This window comes from Pseudorca crassidens, chromosome 19 (genome assembly GCF_039906515.1).
Source record: "Pseudorca crassidens isolate mPseCra1 chromosome 19, mPseCra1.hap1, whole genome shotgun sequence".
In the NCBI taxonomy this organism is placed as follows: domain Eukaryota; kingdom Metazoa; phylum Chordata; class Mammalia; order Artiodactyla; family Delphinidae; genus Pseudorca; species Pseudorca crassidens.
The window spans coordinates 57,791,539-57,813,655 of record NC_090314.1 but is presented as its reverse complement, the minus strand read 5'-3'; the positions used below and the strand labels follow the sequence as shown (position 1 = coordinate 57,813,655).

The 22,117-nt window shown below is 53.0% G+C and overlaps 1 protein-coding gene and 1 long non-coding RNA gene across 7 annotated transcripts; one reads left to right on the top strand and one right to left on the bottom strand.

The window, feature by feature from the left end:
- The first annotated feature begins 390 nt into the window (after nucleotides 1-390).
- On the top strand, nucleotides 391-15,901 carry LOC137212834 (uncharacterized). Of its 6 annotated transcripts, XR_010937649.1 has the most exons (6): nucleotides 391-478; nucleotides 8,110-8,252; nucleotides 10,361-10,511; nucleotides 11,337-11,467; nucleotides 11,886-12,006; nucleotides 12,231-15,901. It is a non-coding gene; the product is annotated as an uncharacterized lncRNA (long non-coding RNA). The 6 variants fall into 6 exon arrangements; XR_010937648.1 differs by having other exon boundaries at nucleotides 11,886-15,901; XR_010937647.1 differs by having other exon boundaries at nucleotides 11,654-15,901.
- On the bottom strand, nucleotides 3,799-20,471 carry FADS6 (fatty acid desaturase 6). Its single transcript, XM_067716797.1, has 6 exons — nucleotides 20,223-20,471; nucleotides 19,398-19,564; nucleotides 10,045-10,225; nucleotides 8,582-8,769; nucleotides 6,977-7,156; nucleotides 3,799-6,366 (listed from the first exon to the last, which is right to left on the bottom strand). The coding sequence occupies exons 1-6, from the start codon at nucleotides 20,383-20,385 to the stop codon at nucleotides 6,217-6,219; spliced, it is 1,029 nt and encodes a 342-aa protein (XP_067572898.1). The 5' UTR covers nucleotides 20,386-20,471; the 3' UTR covers nucleotides 3,799-6,216.
- Nucleotides 20,472-22,117: the final 1,646 nt, after the last annotated feature.

Below are 22,117 nucleotides of genomic sequence, written 5' to 3'. Positions count from 1 at the left end.
GGAAAGCACAGCGTGGCGGCTCCACCCCCACACACGAAAGAATCCCGCCGCCCTAATGAAAAGCCCGCCCCCCTGGTCCACCCCTTTCCGCTGAGGGCCCGCCCCCCAGGACTCCCGGACCGTATGTGACTCAATAAATTGCTCCGTAATCTTTACCCTCCCTCCAATTATCTGGAGCCTAGAGTTGGAGGAGAGCAAATCCCCACTGCTGTTTCAATCCCGCCTGAAAGAAGGAACCAATTAGAAAGGAACTTACTTTACTTACCCACCCCCGGAAGCTGTCGTCGCTTGCTGATGACGCGACGCCTGTCCCATTTGATAACGTACCCCGGCTCGTTTCCATATCAGCCAATCACAAGCCAAGTTCAAGCGAGCCTCCCCGCTCATTGGGTAATAACCACAGAGTCCGGAAGTCTGGAAAAAGGGTCTCCAGGCAGGACTTCGGGCATTCCTTTCACCGGCGCCGGGCGTTACACAGGTTTGACCCCGATAAGTAAGATGCTGTCCAGGTTGGGCCAGGGAGAATTTTAAACCTTGGAGATCTTGTTGCTTAATCGTCCTCCCCTTTACAAAGGTGAGGGAACAGAGAGGAGCGTCTTGCCCTCTGTACCAAGGGCAGAGCCAGATCTCCCACCCTTGTCCAGCAGGCTGGAATAGGATGAGGCGAATGAGGCAATGGCCTGGAGTACAAAATTTAAGGGGGCGCCAAAAACCTCAGTAATCAAAGTAATAATCTTGTAATGCAGTGTTTCAGAAGATCAAAATTAAGGCAAAAAAATCCACAAGCAACAAGATGTATTTTTTAATTTATTTTTTATACGGCAGGTTCTTATTAGTTATCTATTTTATACATATCAGTGTATATATGTCAATCCCAATCTCTCAATTCATCCCACCACCACCACTATCCCCCCCCCCCGACTTTCCCCCCTTGGTGTTTGTTCTCCACATCTGTGTCTCTATTTCTGCCTCGCAAACTGGTTCACCTATACCATTTTTCTAGATTCCACATACATGCGTTAATATACGATATTTGTTTTTCTCTTTCTGACTTACTTCACTCTGTATGACAGTGTCTAGGTCCATCCACGACTCTACAAATGACCCAATTTTGTTCCTTTTTATGGCTGAGTAATATTCCATTGTATATATGTATCACACCTTCTTTATCCATTCGTCTGTTAGTGGGCATTTAGGTTGCTTCCGAGACCTGGCTATTGTAAATAGTGCTGCAGTGAACGTTGGGGTGCATGTGTCTTTTTGAATTATGGTTTTCTCTGGGTATATGCCCAGTAGTGGGATTGCTGGATCATAACGAGATGTATTTTTAAATGACAGGTCCGTAGTCACATCTGACCCAGTGATTCTGATGCTGCCTCCCCCACCCTTCCCCCAAGGGCCTTCTTGTGAAGCACATCCTTGGAGAAGCCTTTCCTGACCCATCCTCTCCCAAGCTGGGTTAGGGCCCCTTTTTGTCCCTGCAGCACTCCAGCCCATCATTACCTATTACACTGCTTTATCATTCTTTTTTTTTTAATAAATTTTTAAATTTTTAATTATTTATTTATTTTTGGCTGCATTGGGTCTTCGTTGCTGCACGCGGGCTTTCTCTAGTTGTGGCAAGCAGGGGCTACTATTCGTTGCGGTGCACGGGCTTCTCATTGCAGTGGCTTCTCTTGTTGCGGTGTACGGGCTCTAGGCACGTGGGCTTCAGTAGTTGTGGCTCACGGGCTCAGAAGTTGTGGCTCGCGGGCTCTAGAGCTCAGACTCAGTAGTTGTGGCGCACGGGCTTAGTTGCTCCGCGGCATGTGGGATCTTCCCAGACCAGGGCTCGAACCCGTGTCCCCTTCATTGGCAGGCGGATTCTTAACCACTGCACCACCAGGGAAGTCCCTATCATTCTTGAATTATTTTTTTTATTGAAGTTGTCGACTAAAAGAAAAATGCACAATGTACACATTGTGAGTTCAGTTTTATTCCGGGACCTTACTGAAGACTGTAGCCTAGGAGACAGCCTCTCAGATTACTCTGAGAAACTACTCCAAAGAGGTAGGGGAGGAGCCAGGATATATATGAACTTTTTTTGCTGGGAAAAACATGTAGTCAAGCAAAAAAAGAGTATTGCTCATCACAAAGAACAGACATCTCGAGTTAATGCTTTTACTGCTTTTCCATGTAAGATGCAAGAATATGGGGTCACTGAAATTTTTCCTTAGATATATAAATGAACTATCTAGGGACCAGTATATCCAAAGCACAGAATGCTTCCTGGTTTTCCCCATCCTGAATTCCCCTTTGGGATCATTGCCAGTGGGTGACTGCAGTAGCTAATGGCTTGATTCTTGTAGAACTGGAATGGCAGGCAACATTTTTTTCTTTACAAAGTACAATGAACAGAAAAGTGCACAAACCATAAGTGTACTATTTGATGAGTCACCACGAAATATAACCATGTAACCACCACTCAGATCAAGTAGAACGTGGCCAGCACCCCCAGGAATTCCTTGTGCCCCTTCTAGTCACTTCCCCTCCCTGGTACTCAGAGGTAAATACTGCTCTGATTTCTAATAAGTCATTGTGTTTTGTGCTCATCCCACTAGACCAGGAGTAGGCAAACTACTGTTTGCAGCCCAAATCCTGCCCACCACCTGTTTTTGTATTTGTATTTTTTGTATTTTTTTTGTATTTTTGTTTTGTATTTGTTTTGTATTTTGTAAGTTCATGGCTGTTACATTCTTAAATAGTTTTTCTAAAACTGTAAAGAATAATGTTCTGTGACATGTGAAAACTACATAAAATAAAAAAAAAATTCTTTTAAGGACCTCCCTGGCGGGCCAGTGGTTAGGACTCAGCGCTTCCACTGCCGGGGCCCGGGTTCGATCCTTGGTTGGGGAGCTAAGATCCTGCAAGCCTCGCGGCATGGCCAAAAATATATATATTATATTAGAACACAGTGATGCTTATTTCTTTACATATTGTCTCTGGCTGTTTTTGCACTTTGACGGCACAGTTGAGTAGTTGTGACAGAGACCATATCATCCACAAAGCCCAAAATATTTACCATTTTGCCTTTTACTGAAAAAGTTTGTCAATTCCTGCACTAGACGGTAAGCTCCAGGAGATTGGGGCCCAATCTCATTCACTCTTTTATCCCCAGAGCTTTGCACAGTGCCTGGCACATAATGGATGTTCGTAAAGAGTTTGTCTTAATGATCCGTTTATTAAGACGGCAGGAAGAGAAGGACATTCAGGATCTGACACCCCAGCAAGCCCTATAGGGCTCCCTACCCAGAGGTAGTATGTCTGGTGGTTAAGAGCAGGAATTCTGGAGTTGGACACACCAGGTTTGAATCTTTCTTCCTCCACTTGCTAGCTATATGATATTGATAAGTTTAATCTCTTTAAGGCTTATCTTCACAATATGTAACGTGAGGGGAAAATAGTACCAATTTCTTGTAAAGATTAAAGTTAGATAGCATAGGGGAAAATGTGCTGTAAGTTCTGAATTGATGTTAGCTATCATCATCATCATTGTAAACATTATCACCTCCGATACACCTCTGTTAATTAGACCATAGGTGTCTGCAGAGCCCTAGAGGGGCTTCATTCACTCCTGTCATCTCCCCTCATTTCTCAAGCCCCACGCAAACCCAGCCACAATCCCAGTGCAACAGAAAATCAAGCTTCAAAGTGATGGAGTGTTCTTGGGTGCTTCTTGTACAGCCAAGTCTGGTACCAGGGCCTCCAGCTGCAGCGCATTCCCCACTCAGGCCCAGATCAATAACAATGAGTCACTGATTGTATTAGGATGGTTTTATTTTTATTTTTTTAATAAATTTATTTATTTAGTTTTTGGCTGCATTGGGTCTTCGCTGCTGCACACAGGTTTTCTCTAGTTGCTGAGAGCTGAGGCTACTCTTTGTTGCGGTGCACAGGCTTCTCATTGCGGTGGCTTCTCGTTGCAGAGCACGGGCTCTAGGCGCGCGGGCTTCAGTAGTTGTGGCTCGCGGGCTCTAGAGCGCAGGCTTAGTCGTTGTGGCGCACGGGCTTAGTTGCTCAGTGGCATGTGGGATCTTCCCAGACCAGGGCTCGAACCCGTGTCCCCTGCGTTGGCAGGCGGATTCTTAACCACTGCGCCACCAGGGAAGCGCTAGGATGGTTTTAATCATTAGCCAGGACTGTGCAATGGGGCCTTTTCTGATGTTGCATTTTTCTTGTGGAGAATAAGCAGTTTGATTAATCGCATTCCCAGTCCTTAAGGCCTCATCTGAGTCGCTAATGCATTTCAAAAGAGCAGCGATAACATATAGCAAAGCAGTAAGGGGGGGGGGGGTGCTGCCAAGCCTGCCTCGTTCCAAGAGGGCTGCTTGGATCCAAACCTCTGCTCTATCAGTCAGCCTCCCAGCAGGAAACAGACAGTGTGCTCAGAGGGGCTGACTGAAGAGAGTTTAATGAAGGAACTCTGTGCAGAGGTGTAGCAGGATGCAGGGTGTGGTGAAGTCCCTCCAGGGCTAGCAATAGCTGGAAGCCACTACCAGCCCAGGCCCGGAAGGAGCAAAAGGAGGGACTGTTTCAGAAGTAGTGAGAGCTGGAGCTGTAGGAGAGGGCGCCGGACAGGAGGTGTGGGCTTCGGGACAGGAGCACAGGGTGGAGGAGAAGGTAATGGCTCTGGACGGGCAAGTGGCAGCTGCCCAGCAGAGCCACCTAAGGCCACACCAGAGCTAGGCTCCCTAATAGGACCCGGCTTAGAGAATGCCTTCACCTGCCCTCTGACCCCTCAGCGCATCCCATTTGCTGGCATTCAGCCTCCCCATCTTCAGGGTCACCACACCCTTCACCTGGTCCAAGGACTTCACTGAAAAACAAGGCAATTGTGTGCTCAGAATAGACTTGCGTGTCCTCGACCAGAGATGATTTCTGCCCCCAGGGGACATTTGGCAGTGCCTGCAGATATTTTTGATGGTCACAACTTGGGTTCCTGGAACCTAGTGGACAGAAGCTGGGGATGCTGCTAAACACCTACAATGCACAGGACAGGCCCCCAGCGACGGCACTATCTGGCCAAAACGTCATGGTGCTGAGGTGAGAAACCGTATTTTAAACTAACTGCTCTGGCTCCTGTCACAGGCTGGGCCTCCCTCTCTGTTCCTCCATCAGCCTCCAGCTGGGCCCTTCCTCCCACCCCTAATCCAGCCTCCAGCCAGGGCAGCTCCCAGCCCTCTCGCAAATCAAGGCTGCGCGCTTTGGGCTGAATCTCAGTGGTGTCCCCATACCTGGACCTCTTCCTGCGGCTGGCACCAGTAGTTCTCTTATATTCCCATCTCGCTCCCAGGCTGCAGACCATCCTTTCACAGCCGAGCCGAGCCCTGGACCCCCAGCTCGTGTATCCGCACCCCCCACACACTCTCCTTCCCCTCCTTCCTCTCCTCTCTAAGGCCATCTGACCTCCAGACCCTGTTCCCGGAACCCCTCTCCAGCCTCAGCGACCCTCCCAGTAATTTTCTCTCTCTTCCAATTGAGAATTCTTCCACCCCTTGTAAACATGGAACAAAGCAGACTTCTAGAGCTAGCCAAGGTCACGCTCAAAGCTATTCATACCCTTTCTCCCCTTATTTCGCCGGGAGTGCCCTCCCCACAAAACACACACTCTGATCTCACAGATGCTGTGGGTCTCGGGAGCTGCTGAGCCACTGTCTTGCACAGGCTTCCGGGCTGAAAGCTTAGGAAGGTCTCTGCCAAAGGTAACCTCTCCTCGTGGTCCCTGGGGAGAGGGCTCCATAGGGGCCAGAATCTCAAGGGCACAGGAAGCAGCAGTGGCCAAGTGTGGGGCTCCCTGGCACCAGGGAGTGGACCCTTCTCTCCCGGTGTCCCCGCCTAGCCCGCCCCCTCCATAGGGCCCCTCCTTACCCCCGTCCTGTAACCCTACCAAGGCTCAGAGTGAGCAGGGGAGGAATCCGGCTGTTCAGTCCTGAGATGAAGTTGGCTGAGGTCCAGACTGACCGGAATGCCCAGCCACCTTTATTCCTTCCCTCAAGGTATTCCTCAAAACCCGGAAAAGCAAGCAGGGCAGGTGGCCCCCGGGCCCCCAGCATGAGCTCCCCGTCTCACTGCCCACCCCAGGCAACCTAGCCGCACCCACTGGGCAAGGGCCCGCGCCCTCCCAGCCCCGGGGGTGGGCCCGGAAGGGAGAGCGGGGTGACTGCGCCGGCCCGCCCCTCACTGCAGCCCCACCAGCTCTGTGATGGGGGGGGTCTGCACCATGAGCTCCTCGTAGTGGTGGAGAAACAGCCAGAAGCGAGCCAGGTAGGAGTCCTCGTTGTACGGCAGCTGCTTCTCACGGAGGAACTGGGACACCACGGGCTTCACCTGCCAGAAGGTGGGCGGGAGGAGGGGCCGCTGAGCCGGGGTTGTGGGCAGGCCCATCCCCACTGGGACCCTTCCTCTGCCCAGCCCCCACCCCCACCCCCCGCCCCCCGCTCCTGTCTGTTTTGTCCCATGATGCTCCGGAGGAGCTGAGGGGCTTGGAGAATTACCGCCTCCCATTTCCAGCAGGCAAGGGAAAGGGAGGGCTTCTCCCCAGCACCCTTCTCTGGAGCTCCCGAATCTGTGACAGTCCTCCTTTGCGTAGGGGGATAAACCACAACTCCTTTTCACCAAACACCTACGGAGGGCCCAACATTTCAGATCCATTTCTTCATTTCATCCTCAAAGCCTGTCAGCGTAAGCACTACTTAGTCCCATTTTACAGATGAGGAAGCCGAGGCTCAGAGACATTCAGTTAACTTGCCCAGAGCCACACGGCTAGTAAGAAAACCAGGTGTCTCTGGTCAGAAACCCACACTGCTGCCTGTACCTAGGACTGACCTTCCTGGGAACCTCTGACCAGGCCAGTTGGTTAGAGAACCCCGAAGGTGACTCCCCCTCCACCCTGAGATAGTTTCTTCATCCAAGCGTCCCCAGCCCGACCCTCATCTACCTTCAGGCACATGTTGTCGGAGAGCCTGGGGAAGAGGTGGTGCTCCACGTGGCAGCTGATGAGGGAGTGGCCGAACGCCCAGTCCAGCACGGGCAGCCGGGGCAGGTTAAGCACCCCCAGGCTCATCATGTGAATCCGTTGTGGCTTCTTGTCCCGGGAGAACATGGGCAGCCCGATGTGCTGTGACAGACACAAGCGTCACGCCCTGGGGCTGGGCTGGGCAGCCCTGTGCCTCCCCACCCTGCCTCAGGCATCCTCAGCTAGCATCCGGGGACCCGTGGGTCCTGCCGCCTTCCTCACCTCCCACTCCAGCAGGACCCAGTAGAGGCGTGAGGAAGCTGAGGTCCTCCACCCAGCTGCGATGCGACCCTGTCTGTGCCCCTCGCTGAGTCTCACCCGTCTCTGGGTCCCTCTCCTTATCTGTGCAATGAAGGGCTTGGCCTGGGTGCCTCTCGGATCTCGTGGTCCTCTAAGCCCACGACTGCCCACCGACGTCCCTCATGTCCCTGTGCCTGCATCCCAAAGAGACCCTTCTCTGCTTTTTTTCACCAAAATCCTGCTCATGGTTCAAGATCAAGTTTGCGCATCCTTGTGTATTTTGTCATTCAACAAGGATGTATAGGGCTTCCCTGGTGGCACAGTGGTTAAGAATCCGCCTGCCAACGCAGGAGACACAGGTTTGAGCCCTGGTCCGGGATGATCCCACATGCTGCGGAGCAACTAAGCCCGTGAGCCACAACTACTGAGCCCGCGTGCCTAGAGCTCGTGCTACAACAAGAGAAGCCACCACAATGAGAAGCCGGTGCACCACAACAAAGAGTAGCCCCCTCTCGCCGCAACTAGAGAAAGCCCGTGCGCAGCAACAAGGACCCAACGCAGCCAAAAATAAATAAATAAATAAATGCATTTTTTTTAAAAAAACAAAGATGTATAAACGCCTGCTCTGCCAGGCACTGTCCTCGGTCTAGAGGATGTGGAAGTGAACGGGAGCTTCTGCTCTAGCAGGACAAGCAGATGGGACACAACTATGGGATTATGTCATGGGATTCAGTCATTAATGGCAGCGTGGTAAGTGCTGGGATGGTCATATGCAGGAGGCTCTAACCTGGGGTCTTCACTTGTCCCGGGAGCAGGGAGCTGACCATCCCTGGAAATGGCCCAGAAATGAGTGCTGAGCTGCTGGCCCCCCACGAAGACCTTCGTCTCCAGCTCCTGCATCCGCCTGCCTCGACACGTGTGTGCTGGGACCTCTGCGATGGCCCTTGGGCTTATCACAGTAAGAGCCCTGGAGGCAGGAGCTGGGGTCCTATTCACTTGTGTCCCCACAGAGCTTAGTCTAGTAACCTACACATAGAAGCTTCTTAATAAATCTCTGATCTGTGTGTGAAGGGCAGCCGGTGTTGAAGAGAAGCTCCTTACCTGGGACCAAAACTCTCTGTGATGACCCACAGAGAGAAAGGAAGAGAGAGGGTGGGCAGGGGAGGTGGAGGGATGCTTCCTCAGGTGGCCTCTCTCTCCCCCCGGAACCTAGGGTCCAGCCTGCGCCAGGCACCCTGGAGAGTGATCCCTGTAGCCCCCCAGCACTCAGGGTAGGGGAGGCCTCACCTGGAAGATGTTGACATGAAGGTAAGGGTGGGCCAGCAGGGATCTGGTGATGAGCATGCAGACCAGGGCTGAGCTGGGGCTCTGGAAGCCAGACACATTCAGCAGCAGCCAGTAGTGAGAATAAAGGCCCAGGGAAATCAGGCCAAGCGTCCGCAGGGCTGTCCCGAGCTCCACCTCTCTCAGCCGTTCTGCCAGAAGGGGCAAGAGATAGAGGGAGGGGTCGGCGAGGTTCCGATCCGACGTGAGTTGGCTCCCTGGTGGCTCAATAGTGCCAACTAGGGTGACCTAGGTGTTCAGCTCATCCATACACAGCCCTGAAAAGTAGGTTCGCCCATTTTCTTTTCTTTTCTTTTTTTTTTTTTTTTGGCCGCGCGGCTTGCAGGATTCTTAGTTCCCTGACCAGGGATCAAACTCGGGCCCCAGCAGTGAAAGCACCGAGTCCTAACCACTGGGCCTCCAGGGAATTCCCTTTTGTATTTTTGTTGTTGTTGTTCTCACCCATTTAATGGATGAGAAAACGGAGCAGTAAGCAACCTGACCAAGGTCAGTCTGATAGTAAGTGGTGGCCTGGGACTTGAGCCCAGGTCTGGCTGTCCCCTCGCCCCTGCTCTTTCCACCGTATGATATTGCTCCTGTGATACTAAAAATTATAACATGCAATAGAGTGTGAGGCATTTAGAAAGCATTTTTATATCTATGACCTCATTATGCTTTCACACCATCCTTTTTTTTTTTTTTTAGAAAAAAAGATATTTAGTAAACAATAACACAAGTGAATGTTTATAACATGATCAGGGATTATTAAATAGACAACAAGATGATGGTAAATGAGGCTTGTATATCAAATATAAAGAGTAAAGGTTATTCATTTATTTATTTAGGCATTTGATGCCTTCCCATGCAACTTTCTAGTCTTCTCAGATAGCTACAGCGTTTTTTAAATTTTTATTTTATTTTACTGTGGTAAGAACACTTAACATGAGATTTATCCTCATAGGTTTTAAAGTGTGCGGTACAGTACTGTTGTCTCTGGGCACAGTGTTAGACAGCAAATCTCTGGAATTTATTCATTTTGCAAACCTGAAACTTCACGCTCATTGAACAGGGACTTTCCATTTTCCCCTCCCCTCAGCCCCTGGTGCCACCATTCTATTCTTTGCTTCAATGAGTTTGACTACTTTAGATCCCTCATATAATACGTGGAATTGTTTCACACCCTCTTTGAGGAGCAGGTAAGAACCTGAGGTTCAGAGAGGTTAGGTTACCTGCCTGTGGTCACCAGCCAGTAAGTGGCAGAGCCAGACTTGGCCCCAGGACCAAGGTTCTCTCCACCCTGCCTGGCTGTCTCAGAAAGTTTCTGTCTGGTCTTAACTCAGGGCTTCTCACTTCTTCCATGAAGCCAGGAGAGGAAGGAAGGAAAGGGGGAACCAGATCTTTGCAGGGCCCAGCCCTGGCATACTCACCAACAGCCACCAGTGGGGTTATGATGGGGATCAAGAGAGGAGCGAGGAACATGTAGACGTAGCGGTTGAGGCAAGGCAGCCTCCATGTGCTTGAGTCCCCCAGGCCCAGCACGTTGGTGTAGCCATGGTGCATCTTGACGTGTCCGTACTTGGCGTGCTCTGCAGTGAAGGACGTGCATACCTAGAGGAGGGAGCCAGAAAGGGCGCTGGGGTCTGTATCAGGCACAGGCGAGCAAAGCAGGATCTTCGGAGCCTTGAAAACACCCTCCCTCCCCAGACCACGCATTTCCAGGGCCTTCCTGCCTTCCACCCACAGCTCATCAGCCTTGAACATCAACTCTCAGGGATCCACGACCACAGAGTGGCAGCCAGTCAAAGCAACTGCGTCCACTTGGCGTGCAAATCAGTTGGCGTGCACAGCCCCCCGTGACTGCAGCCTGCAAGCCTGAGGATCGGACACACTGCAGGTAAAACTCCTGGCATGTGTTGCCATTTATTTTGTGAGGGTTTATCTTTGAAATGTCTGTACCTTCATAACACTGCTTTGCATTCGGGGCCCACAGCAGTGGGGGCAGGAGTGGCCTGGGGGCGAAGAAAGGCCATCTTCTGAACTGTCCATGAGGGTGCCCCGGTGAGGACCAAGAGTTCACTTCTTCCTAGGGGTGACTCTTCCCTGGCGTGACCCACTGTGGGATTCTCTGAAGCTGGCAGTGAGCGGCAGCAGCTCAGACTCCAAGAGCAGTCATTCTGAATGTAAAAGAGGCGCTAAGGTGTTTCTTATGCAAATATATGCAAATGAACATGCAGCCATCAGCCTCTTCCAGTATTTTATCCAAGCCAGAAGATGTTGCTAATTTTATTGAAGATGCTGCCTGCCTGTTTCCAGGAGGACGTGAAGGGTTTCCCAATGCCAGTCACTGTGAGCCCCATACAGACAGCAGAACACACTCAGTTGAGTGTTCAGCATTCTGCACATTACACATGTAACTCATTAATCTTAAGCCTGGCAGGGTGTGGGGGGGTTATTATTATTATTATTATTATCAGTGCTGTTATTATTCACAGCTGACAGAAGCAGAAACTGAGATAGAGGCCACATGCCCACCCCAGCTCACTCAGCTAAGTAGGTGGCAGAAGTGGGATTTGAACCCTGGTTCCATCCAAGATAAGGCATAAAACCCCTGGGGTGAGTCACTGCAACAGAGCATGAACCCAGGCTTAGAGTCCAGGCAGAAGAGACAAAACTGCGAGAAGACAGATAAGGAACGACACTGTCTTCCCACTGTCTGCAGAGACTCTCTCCCTTGGAACGAAATGAAGCCGAAAAGTAGGATATGATGTCACAACAGCAGTTCCATAACAGACAGGGGAAGACAGTCAAAGCAACACAGTACGGGCCCCTCTCAAGGCAGAGGACGTGAAGGTAAATGCTGATTCAGCGGCGGTGTGGAGTTCACAAAAACAGGAGAGGCGCTTTGCTCCCAGATGATGGAACCCGCAGAGGGGTGGGTTTTATCTCTGGTTTCGGAACCTTGCAAAGGGACAGAACCTGGGGGAGGCTGCAGAAGGTGGGCAGGTAGCCTGTCAGTTAAAGTGATGTCTCTTCCAGGCCTGCTGGTCTGGAAGGACCTGCTGCTCAAGAGGGCCAGGCAGTTGGTTCAACAAAGGGGCCTCCGCTGGGGTCTGCCAGGACCTCATCAGAGGCCAGCCTGCCTCTCTCCAAGGCCTGCAAGTGTGTTTTGAATCTCACGGTTCTGTAACCAGAAGAAGCGACTGTTTTTAACTGCTCCTTCCTCATACTTCTGCTCTGAGGGCCGATCCTGTCTGCTTCTTTCTTCAAGAAATGTCAGCTGAATGCAGCGATCTGCTCTCCCCTCTGGCCCAAGCTCCACATCTCCTCGTTGACCGCACTTTGAGTAGCAAGGCCAGAAACGACCTGGGGCCTGAACCCTACCAAGCCTGGTAAGAACTTGACCCTCAGGGGCCTGGTAGGGCCAGGTGCTCAGCCACGTGCCCAGACCTGGGAATGGGGTCCGGGGCGGGGATGGGCCACCTGTGTGGTCTGACGTAACACATGATTTGTGACTCAGCACAGGCTTCCAGAGTCTGTGTGCTTTGCCTTTTTATATAACTAAGAAGAGATCTGAGGCTGTTTCTGTGAGACTGGAATTCTCCCTCCCATCTAGATGTTCTTTCCAGAAGAAGAAGGAACGCGGTGGGTTTGGGAGAAGGAGAGATTGGACACGGACTGCGGTGTGTCTCACTTGCACCCATCAAGGGACGGGAGGAGGTAGCCACGGGCCACAGATGATCCCGCCGCACAGGATTATTCACAGGTCTCACCCACGAGGATTTCCCATCCAGACCCAGAGAAAGTTCCAGAAGCTTCTTGATATTGCTACCCTCTGTACCCTCAGGAAGACTTAAGAGCCTAGACCTCTTAGCCGCACTCAGGCTCTGCAAGTGGCCAGAGTGTGTGCGGGGCGGATGTCGGTATGATGCCTCTGGACATCCCCTCTCAGCTAAAATCAGAGGCCCAGGCCTCTCATTCACTCATTTAGTTGTTTTTTCACTTAAGCATCCTCAGACCTCTGCCAGCAGCCAAAGGTCGTTATCTAATATTCTCCTCTTTTATCTTTTACACAAACAATACTTTGCAGGATTAAAAACCATCATTATAAGATTATGACACAAACTTGGGTTTCAAATAGGTCACTTTACTGGATTGGAAGGGGAGGGGCAGGACGAGGCAGGTGACGGCCGGAGGCTGTAGGTGTGGCCACTGGGGGAGGTGAGGAGTGGGCGGAGGAGGAGGCATCAACACAAGGGCCAAGCTTCCAGCTCAAGGCCCGGCGCAGGGTGGGGTCACTCCAGAGATGGGGCAGGAGAAGAGGGCCACAGGCATGGACCAGCTGAGAAAGAGGGGCTGGGGGTCGTCACAGCGGCAGCATCCCTCAGGCAGGAGGGACTCCAGGTTGGAGTCTGCCCAGCTTCCATCCCTCCCTCCAGACCCTCTCTCACTGATCCCAGGGCTGAGCAACCCCTTCACACTGGCTTCAGAGTTTGCGGGGTCGTGGGGTGCTTCTGAGGCTCCACAGGCCTCAGCGATTGGTTGGTCAGATAAAGTATAGGGCACCCACATAAATTAGAATCTCAGATAAACAACCAATCATTTTTTATAGACATATATCCCAAACACTGCCTGCATTTCTTGTTTATCTGAAGACTAAAGTTCACTGGGCATCCTGGATTTTTTTTTTTTTTTTTTGACTGTGTTGGGTCTTCATGGCTGTGCACGGGCTTTATGTAGTTGTGGCGAATGGGGGCTACTCTTTGTTGAGGTGCACGGGCTTCTCATTGTGGTGGCTTCTCTTTGTTGCACAGCATGGGCTCTAGGCACACAGGCTTCAGTAGTTGTGGCACACGGGCTCAGTAGTTGTGGCTCGCGGGCTCAGTAGTTGTGGCTCGCGGGCTCAGTAGTTGTAGCTCGTGGGCACAGTAGTTGTGGCTCGCGGGCTCTAGAGCACAGGCTCGGTAGTTGTGGTGCATGGGCTTAGTTGCTCCACAGCATGTGGGATCTTCCCGGCCCAGGGCTCTAACCCATGGTCCCCTGCATCGGCCAGCGGATTCTTAACCACTGCGCCACCAGGGAAGTCCCGCATCCTGGATTTTTATTTGCTACATCTGGCAGCCCTACTCAGTGAGAACACAAGTCCCTGAGCGCGAGTCCTCGGGTACCACGCGGGCTCTCCCGCTAACAGTGATGTGTTAGCACCTTCGGATAACAGAGGGGCCGCAGTGAGGGCGGAAGCCAGAGGAGCCTGGAGTGCCTCATCCTGCTGGGAGCGGCCTGGATGTGGTCGGGTCTGATCCTATCAAGCGGCTCTCATGAAATTCTTTCCCTTTTCAGGCCTCGTCCCTAGAAGCTCCCAGCTCCTCTGCTTGGCCCATGGGCCTCCTTTTCCCCTTTTCTCCAGAGTCCCCATGAGATTCTAGTGACTCCAGGTTTCTGTGGGTCCCTCATGCACTATGCTCTTCCCAGATCCATGCCTTTATCTGTACCTCTGCTCAGCCTGCAGCCACCTTCCTGCTTCTGGGCCTGGGATCAGGAGCCCTGTCCTGGCAGTGTCTCCCCTGGACACTCTCACCAGGGGTTCTCGGCACTATTGACATTTGGGACCAACACTGTCTCAGCCCCCAAAGCTCCGCAGCAAACCCAGCCTCCCTCCAATCTCCCCTCCCAACTGGGCAGGCACTGGGCCCCTGGGAGCAGCCCCACCCTTTTCTCTCCAAGCCCCTCCCCCAGGGACACTCCTCAGACTAAGTGCTGCCCCCCACAGACGACCACCTGATCTGCTCCTGGGTCCTTGGCCTCTGGGGGCCAGTGGGCAAGCCCACCCAGAAGCAGGCTTTTAGAGACCCTCAGGAGTTGGCATCACCACAAGAACCCTTAAAAGTACATTTTGCAAATCTGCACATGTGATAAAATGGCACAAACACACACACATACACCAATGTCAACGTCCTGGGTTTGCTGTTGAATGACATTTACATAAATGGAACTATTGGGGGAAACTGGGTGAGGGATCCACTGGACCTCTGTCCTCTCTGATCTATTTTTGCAATGTCCTATGAATCTATAATTTTTTCAAAAATAAAAAGGTTTTATTTTTTTTAAGTATATTTTGTACTGCAGATCTGAGTTTGCCTGCTAAATAATTCTTTTAATTAAAAAACTTAAAAATCACATCGGTGCAAACTCAGATTACCACCTCTCGGGGGGCGGGAGGGGCCAAACAAAGATTAGAGGCAGCCCAGAGGATAAGAGCCACCCTGAATTCGTGGCAAGGGAGCGTTTAAGCATCATGACTAGGCTGGGGGTTCTCGGCTTTGTTTCCACCACCACCACACGGGACTGGAACGAAGGTGACCGCGTTTCCCTGGGTGACACCCCTCCCCCAGGGCAGAGCTGGCCTGTGCTCTCTGTGGACCATCTGTGACTCCACCCCCGTAGCAGAAAGCTGACTTCAGAAGGAGGGTTTGAAGTTGAGACACAGTGGAGCTTAGTAACTGGTACAGCCTGTTCCCTCCTACTCAGGGGAACATCTTGATAGTGAGTGACTTGCAAGGGAGTCCCTAAAGCCCTCTTGACTGCAGGAGTTAATCTTTCCCAACTAAAAATAGAGTTGTCATATGATCCTGCAATCCCATTCCTGGGCATGTGTCTGGAGAAAACTATAATTCGAAAAGATACATGCACTCCAATGTTCATTGCAGCACTATTTACAATAGTCAAAACAGGGTAGCAACCTAAATGCCCAGTGACACATGAATGGATAAAGAAGACGTGGTATATATATACTATGAAATACTACTCAGCCATAAAAAAGAATGAAATAACGCCATTTGCAGCTACATGGATGGACCTAGAGATTATCATACTAAGTGAAGTAAGTCAGAACGAGAAAAAAATAACCATATGATATCATTTATATGTAGAATCTAAAATGTGACACAAATGAACTTATCTGCGAAACAGAAACAGACTCACAGACATAGAGGACAGACTTGTGGTTGCCAAGGGGGAGGGGGGAATGAGGGAAGGATAGATTGGGAGTTAGGGATTAACAGATGCAAACTATTATACATAGCATGGATAAACAACAAGGTCCTACTGTATAGCACTGGGAACTGTATCCAATATCCTGTGATAAACCAGAATGGAAAAGAATATGAAAAAGAATCTGTGTGTGTGTACATATATGTATATATGGAAAACTGAATCACTTTGCTGTATAGTAGAAATTAACATTGTATATCAACTATACTTCAATAAAATAAATTTTAAAAAAATCTTTCCCAAGCTTCAGTACTTAAAACATGGGGGCCTGCCCGCCCCAGCCTGCCCCCCACATTCCTGTGGCCTTTGACTGGCAGTCCCCAAGGATATGACTGACAGTCCCCGAGAATATAACTAGTAGTCCCTATGACGTAGCCCAGGCCAGGGTGATCAGTGGGCAAGGTAGAGAGTCAGAAGTACACTAGTAGGGGAAATGGAACATTCTGGTGTAGACTGGAAATGGGTCCAGAGGGAAGTTCATCCTGGTGTGGGTGAACTTCCTGGTGTATGATTTGGGATACTTTTGCAGAGAAACAACAGCAACCTGGATGTCAGCCACCCCGTCCATCCTGCCAGCTCCTCCCCTCAGATCTGATGGGTCACAGTGACCTGTCTCACCCCCAGCCCTTGACAGCAGACCTTCAGACGAACCAGGCAAAAGCTGGCTGCCCCAGGAAAGGCAGTGACATTCAGCTGACACCTGAGGCTGCAACTAGCGGACTAGATTCTTCTATAGTGATGCTGCCTCCGAGGGTCACGGTTTGGGAAAAGCACAGGCAGCCAACAAGAGGAGGATTACAGGGAGACAACAGGACGTGGCAGACAGGGAGAGCCAGGGATCCAAGAGGGTCCCAGGTCGTCCGCTGAGATGCTGCATGTCGCGAGCTGGTCCTTTGCGTGATGCAAAGGACAGGTGGTGGTCCAGGGCCTGAACAAACAGCCCCCTCAACACACACACACACACACACACACACACACAGACACACACACACACACACACACACACACACACACGTCCACTGAGCTTTGCATAAGTTGGTCAACCTTTCAGTTAAAAATAAACCGCTAACAGAGAAAACAAAACAAATAACGACAAAAATCACTAACCCTGGGACGAGCCTGGTGGTCCAGTGGGTAAGACTCCGCGCTCCCAATGCAGGGGGCCCGGGTTCAATCCCTGGTCGGGGAACTAGATCCTGCAGGCCGCAACTAAGAGTCCGCATGCTTCAACTAAGATCCCGAGTGCCACAACTAAGACCCCGCACAGCCAAAATAAATAAATAAATAAATTTTTCTTTTAAATTACTAACCCTTTCCTTGCAGTTGACTGTGTTCCCTCCAGAGGGAAAAAAAAAAAAAGAAACTTGTTACTTCGAAGCAAACATTGAAGAGTCAGGCCCAAACCCTAAATGAAGATCTAGGATGTCTCGTTTAATCCTCATGCTGGCTTCATGAGGGAGGAAACGTTATTCTCATTTATTAGGTGAGGAAACTAACACTTAGATGCTGGTCCAAAGGCAGCCACCGTGTCCAAAGTGCCCCTGACGCTGTCCCCTGCCTGGCGGACAAGACCCAGGCCTCCACTCGCCCCGCCATGCCATGGGCTGAGGAGGTGGAGCCACCCCTCCTTCTCACTGGGAGCTGGATCTTCCCCAGAGGGTGGCCAGGGCCATGCCTTGATGGGGGCGTGGAAGAGTGGAGGCCTCCCACTCAGGTTGGCCATCTGAGAAATCTGTGACCTGCCCACAGCTGATTGCAGCATAACAGCCTCTGTCACAACACGGGGGTGGCAGCCAAGCCCCCCCCCACCATGGGGGGGCTCACCCACCTCTAGGCTGTGACCCTCCAGCAGCTGGCTTTTCCCTGGACCTTGTCCCCCCATCACCTGCAGGGTCATCATCAACAAATACTGAGTTCAGCCCTGTGCCAGGCGCTAAAGGGGCAAGGAGGCAAAGATGAGGCCACTGCCCTGGGTCCCAGGGGACAAGAGGAGGTGCAGCCACCAGGCTGCCTGGGTCTTTCAGGGTGGGCCACGCGCTCTGGTTCGCCTGGAGCCCTCCTGCTGGGGAGCCTGGGAAGACTCCTCCTTCTTAGCTGCCCCCAGGCCCCTGGGACTCAGCACAGCTTTGTCAAATCCACACAGAGCTAACCCTCCCTCTCGTGTCCCATGTGACTGCCTAACATGCCCGGTTCCTCCCCTGCCTGTGATGACAAACTCAGGGGGCATCTGACCCTGGCACACGGTTGGGCCTGCACCTTAGAGTCTGGCTGGGACCAGTGCCCAGGGGTCCCCGGGAAGGAGAGTGTCTTGAAATGGACCCTGAGGACCCATTGGTTCCCCCTTGTCCTTGGCACTTCAGAAATGTGTGCAAGGGACTTCCCTGGTGGTCCAGTGGCTAAGACTCCGCGCTCCCAATGCAGGGGGCCCGGGTTCAATCCCTGGTCAGGGAACTAGATCCCACACGCCGCAACTAATAGGAGTTCCCATGCCTCGACTAAAAAAAAAAGAGATCCTGCAAGCGGCAACTAAGACCCGTGCAGCCAAGTAAATAAATAAATACTAAAAAAAGAAAAGAAAAGAAAAGAAAAGAAAAAGAAATGTGTGCAGGTGGAAGAGATGGGTTTGGGGAAAATGAGGGCAATGGAGAGTTCTGGGTAGGAAATGCTTCCTCTCACCCAACCGATGCAGTGTAATTTTATAAAACGTCGTGTGTGTGTATGTGTGTGTGTGTGTGTGTATGTACAGTTACGTAGAGTTTTATAAAGTTATATGACTTTATTAAGAGTTAATAACTGAGGGACTTCCCTGGCGGTCCAGTGGTTAAGACTCCACACTTCCACTGCAGGGGGCACGGGTTCGATCCCTACTCGGGGAACTAAGACCCCGCATGCCACGAGGCGCGGCCAATAAATAAATAAAAGCTCTTTAAAAAAGTTAATAATTGAGTTAATTGGCCGTGGTAACCAGTTCCTGGCGAAAAAGGGCTGTTTCTGGCACCAGCTTTCATATAGTTCATAAGGGACCTGGGTGGCCACGGGAGAGGCCGCCTGGAAAGGAGGGAAGGGGCTCTCAGAAGAACTGGAAGGCCTGACACCAGTCCAGAGAGAAGGGCAACCTGGCCAGAAACCTTTGCCTTCCTGACCGTGCCCATAGGTTGAGGCAGCATGGGGAGGCAGTGGAAGCAGGGGGCCCAAGGGTCAGGAAAGAGAAGGCGCCTTCCTGGTACAGCCCTGGGGAAACAGGGGGCTTCTAGGATGGCTTGGCCATTGTCAGGTGTCCTGAGATGGCAGAGCTGGGGTGCTGTGACACCAGTCCCCTGCTTCCCTGCCCTTTGGTCTGTGGTTCACATCCTAAACGCTGATTGCAAAACCAGGAGGCCCCGAAGGTGTAGCCAGGACCTGCCAACCACAGGCATCCTGGTGGGAGGAGGAAGCTCTACCACCCTTGGCCCAGGGCTGCAGAGAGGCGAGCCGGTGCCCCCAGGAGAAACGGGTGCTCAGACCACATTGGCTGCCACAGTTAAATACTCATCATTCCTCATGCAGCCCTCTACCCTCTCAAGGGCTTGGGGACGTGCACACACACAGACACACACCCACCATAGTGAAGGCTGTACACTTGGGCCCACAGACCACAGCTGCAGCTGCCGGCCCTCGAGGGCACACACAGCTGCACACTCCTAGATTCTCACACACAGTACCAGCAGCTGCTCCCACCCAGTCCCAGGCTCACCTCCACAAAGAAAAGCACCCAGATCTTGCTCCAGCGTTTGGACTCGGTGAGAGCACCATGAGTGGCAAGGTGGCTGCCCTTGACAGTGAGCGTGTAGTGGCACACACCCAGGATGGTGACGCCCAGGGCAAAGACCAGGAGATTCTCAGAGCGCAGGCAAAGGAACCCTGCATGGAGAAGGGAGAATTGGTGTTAAGGGGAGCGGTAAGGGCAGGGCCTTTCTCTGGTTCTTGGAGATCTGGGCCCAAACAACCCAGCCCGCATCCCTGGGAGCCCAGGCCAAAGCGGGCCCAGTCCTGAGGACTGCCACAGACAGCGGTGAGGCAGGTCCCATGATGGCCTGAGGGGCATGGGTTGGCTCTCTCTACCGGATTTGGGACAAAACAGCCCCACTCACTCACCAAGGAGACGCTGGGAGTCTTGATTCTGCGCCCCAGCCAGAGGAGTGATGGCGTGGAGGGCATGGTGGGGGGTCCAGGCCAGAAGTGCAGGGAACGCTCCCATCCTCCCTCTCACTCCCCTCACCCCATCCCTGGTGTCCCCTTGGAGCACCCTCTCCTTCCCCAGGCCACCTCATTCTTCCCTGCCTCTCCTTGACTCGGCTTAACTTTCTCCTCCACTGCCCTTCGCGCCATCAGGGCTCCTCTGGGGACACAGGCAGGACACCCCAACTAGACTTTCGGGGTTGACCCTCTGTCCCGGGGTCCCGGGCACGCGCCATCTACCCCACCCCGCCGCCCCCCAGCCCTCTCCGTCTCCCTCCCCCGCCTCCCACCGCCCCCATCCCAGCCGGGCCCCTGATCGCCCTGGCCCCGTGTCCCTCACCGGGTGGCAAGGCGAGGAGGCTGAGCGCGAGGATGGCGCAGTCCACGCCGTGGCGCTCCCACCACGAGCTCACCCTCACCACGTCCTGGACCCGCACCTCCAGCTCGCCCAGCAGCGACTCGGCCCCGCCGCTCGCACGGAGCTCGCCCCGCGCCGGTTCCATGGGCTCCGCGCGGCGGGCTCGGCGCCCGCGGAGGACTCGGAAGACCCAGAGCGGCTGCGGCCCCGGGCGGGCTAAGCGCAGAGCGCGAGCCGGACGGGCCGGGGCGGAGTCACGCGCGCGGCTGGGATCCCCGCCCCCCGGTAAGGGCGCGTGCCGGGCGCCAGGGCTCCAGCTGCCGAGCGCGGCGGCCACCCGGCCCGGGGCCACCCTCCCGGCGGGCAGGACCAGAATCGCCGCAGGACGAGCGCGCAGATGTGCGGGGGTGGGGAGGCCATCCGGAGCCAGAAGCAGCTCGCGGTCCAGCGGCCCCGGCGGGGGCGGGGCGGGGGCACAGAGACCCCAGGGGAGACCCCCCGAGGGCCTTCCCTGTTTGCCTGATCTCAAATAACTCCCTCGCGTTCTCCCGGACCCCGCACCCCGCTCGGGTTTGTGGTACCATTTTTATCCCATAGCTTAAGTATTTTTCTCAGTAGCACTTAGCGGACTCTCCCACACAAGACACGGACATTTGTTCCCTGTTTCCACCGACAGACTGGGCGCAGGTGCCGACAGGCCTCACTTTGCCGATTTTGCTCAAGCTGTATCTTCGGTACCTTAAACAGTGCACGAAAATATTTTTGAATTCATGGGACAGAAAATTTGAGGCTTCACTCTACCCAGACCAGTGGGGGAGTGGGGGCGCCCCTTTGAATCCGGCTTTAGCAGCGGTGACCCGTGGAGGGTTGGCTTCCCAGCCCAGTGGCTTTGGGGGTGAGAAGGGATAACTATAGGGAAAAAACGTTCAGAGCTCAGCATTCCAGGTGGGGTCCCTCTGCAGTGCCGCTCACTCGGGGGCGGTGCCCGGGTCTGAAAGCCAAGGCAAACAGCACCCGTCCTAGCCCTTCCCATCAGCTCAGGCCCCAACCCAGCGCTGCTGGAGGTCGGCCTTGGCCCCAGGAGCACAAGCCACTGTGTTCTGCAAACACCCTTCTCGGCTCCTGAGGGTCCTTTCTCCTTTTTCTTTTTTAACTTTCCCCCTGGTTTTGTACTGAAGTCCCTTTAAAAATGAGGTCTGGTGGGCTTCCCTGGTGGCGCAGTGGTTGAGAGTCCGCCTGCCGATGCAGGGGACACGGGTTTGTGCCCCGGTCCGGGAGGATCCCACATGCCGCGGAGCGGCTGGGCCCGTGAGCCATGGCCGCTGAGCCTGCGCGTCCGGAGCCTGTGCTCCGCAACGGGAGAGGCCGCAACAGTGAGAGGCCCGCGTACCAAAAAAAAAAAAAAAAAAAAAAAAAAAAAATGAGGTCTGGGATGGTGAGGACAGCAGCACTGGCCTCAGGAGACCTTTGGAGAGGGGGAGGGGGAGGGGGAGGGGAGGAGAGGGGGAGGGGGAGGGGAGGAGAGGGGGAGGGGGAGGGGAGGAGAGGGGAGGGGAGGAGAGGGGAGGGGAAGGGGAGGGGGAAGAGGGGAAGGTGGCAGGAGGGAAGAGATGGAGGAGAAGTCTATGAAAGAGGGTCAGGTACACTTAAGACTGATTCCTCGGTCTTCCTTGGCGTTTTCCTTCACTATTTCTTATGAGTTTATCCCTCCAGTTTTTTATAAAAGGGCAAGATTTCTTTACCAGGTTGCTATTCAGAAGGGCTTACGATTTAATAGGCCAGTTCTCACCACACACACGTCTGGCTCCGTACAGTTTACCACTGACTTCCAGGTACTTATTAGGCTTGGTGTATCCCCCACAACTCTGTGAGGATGA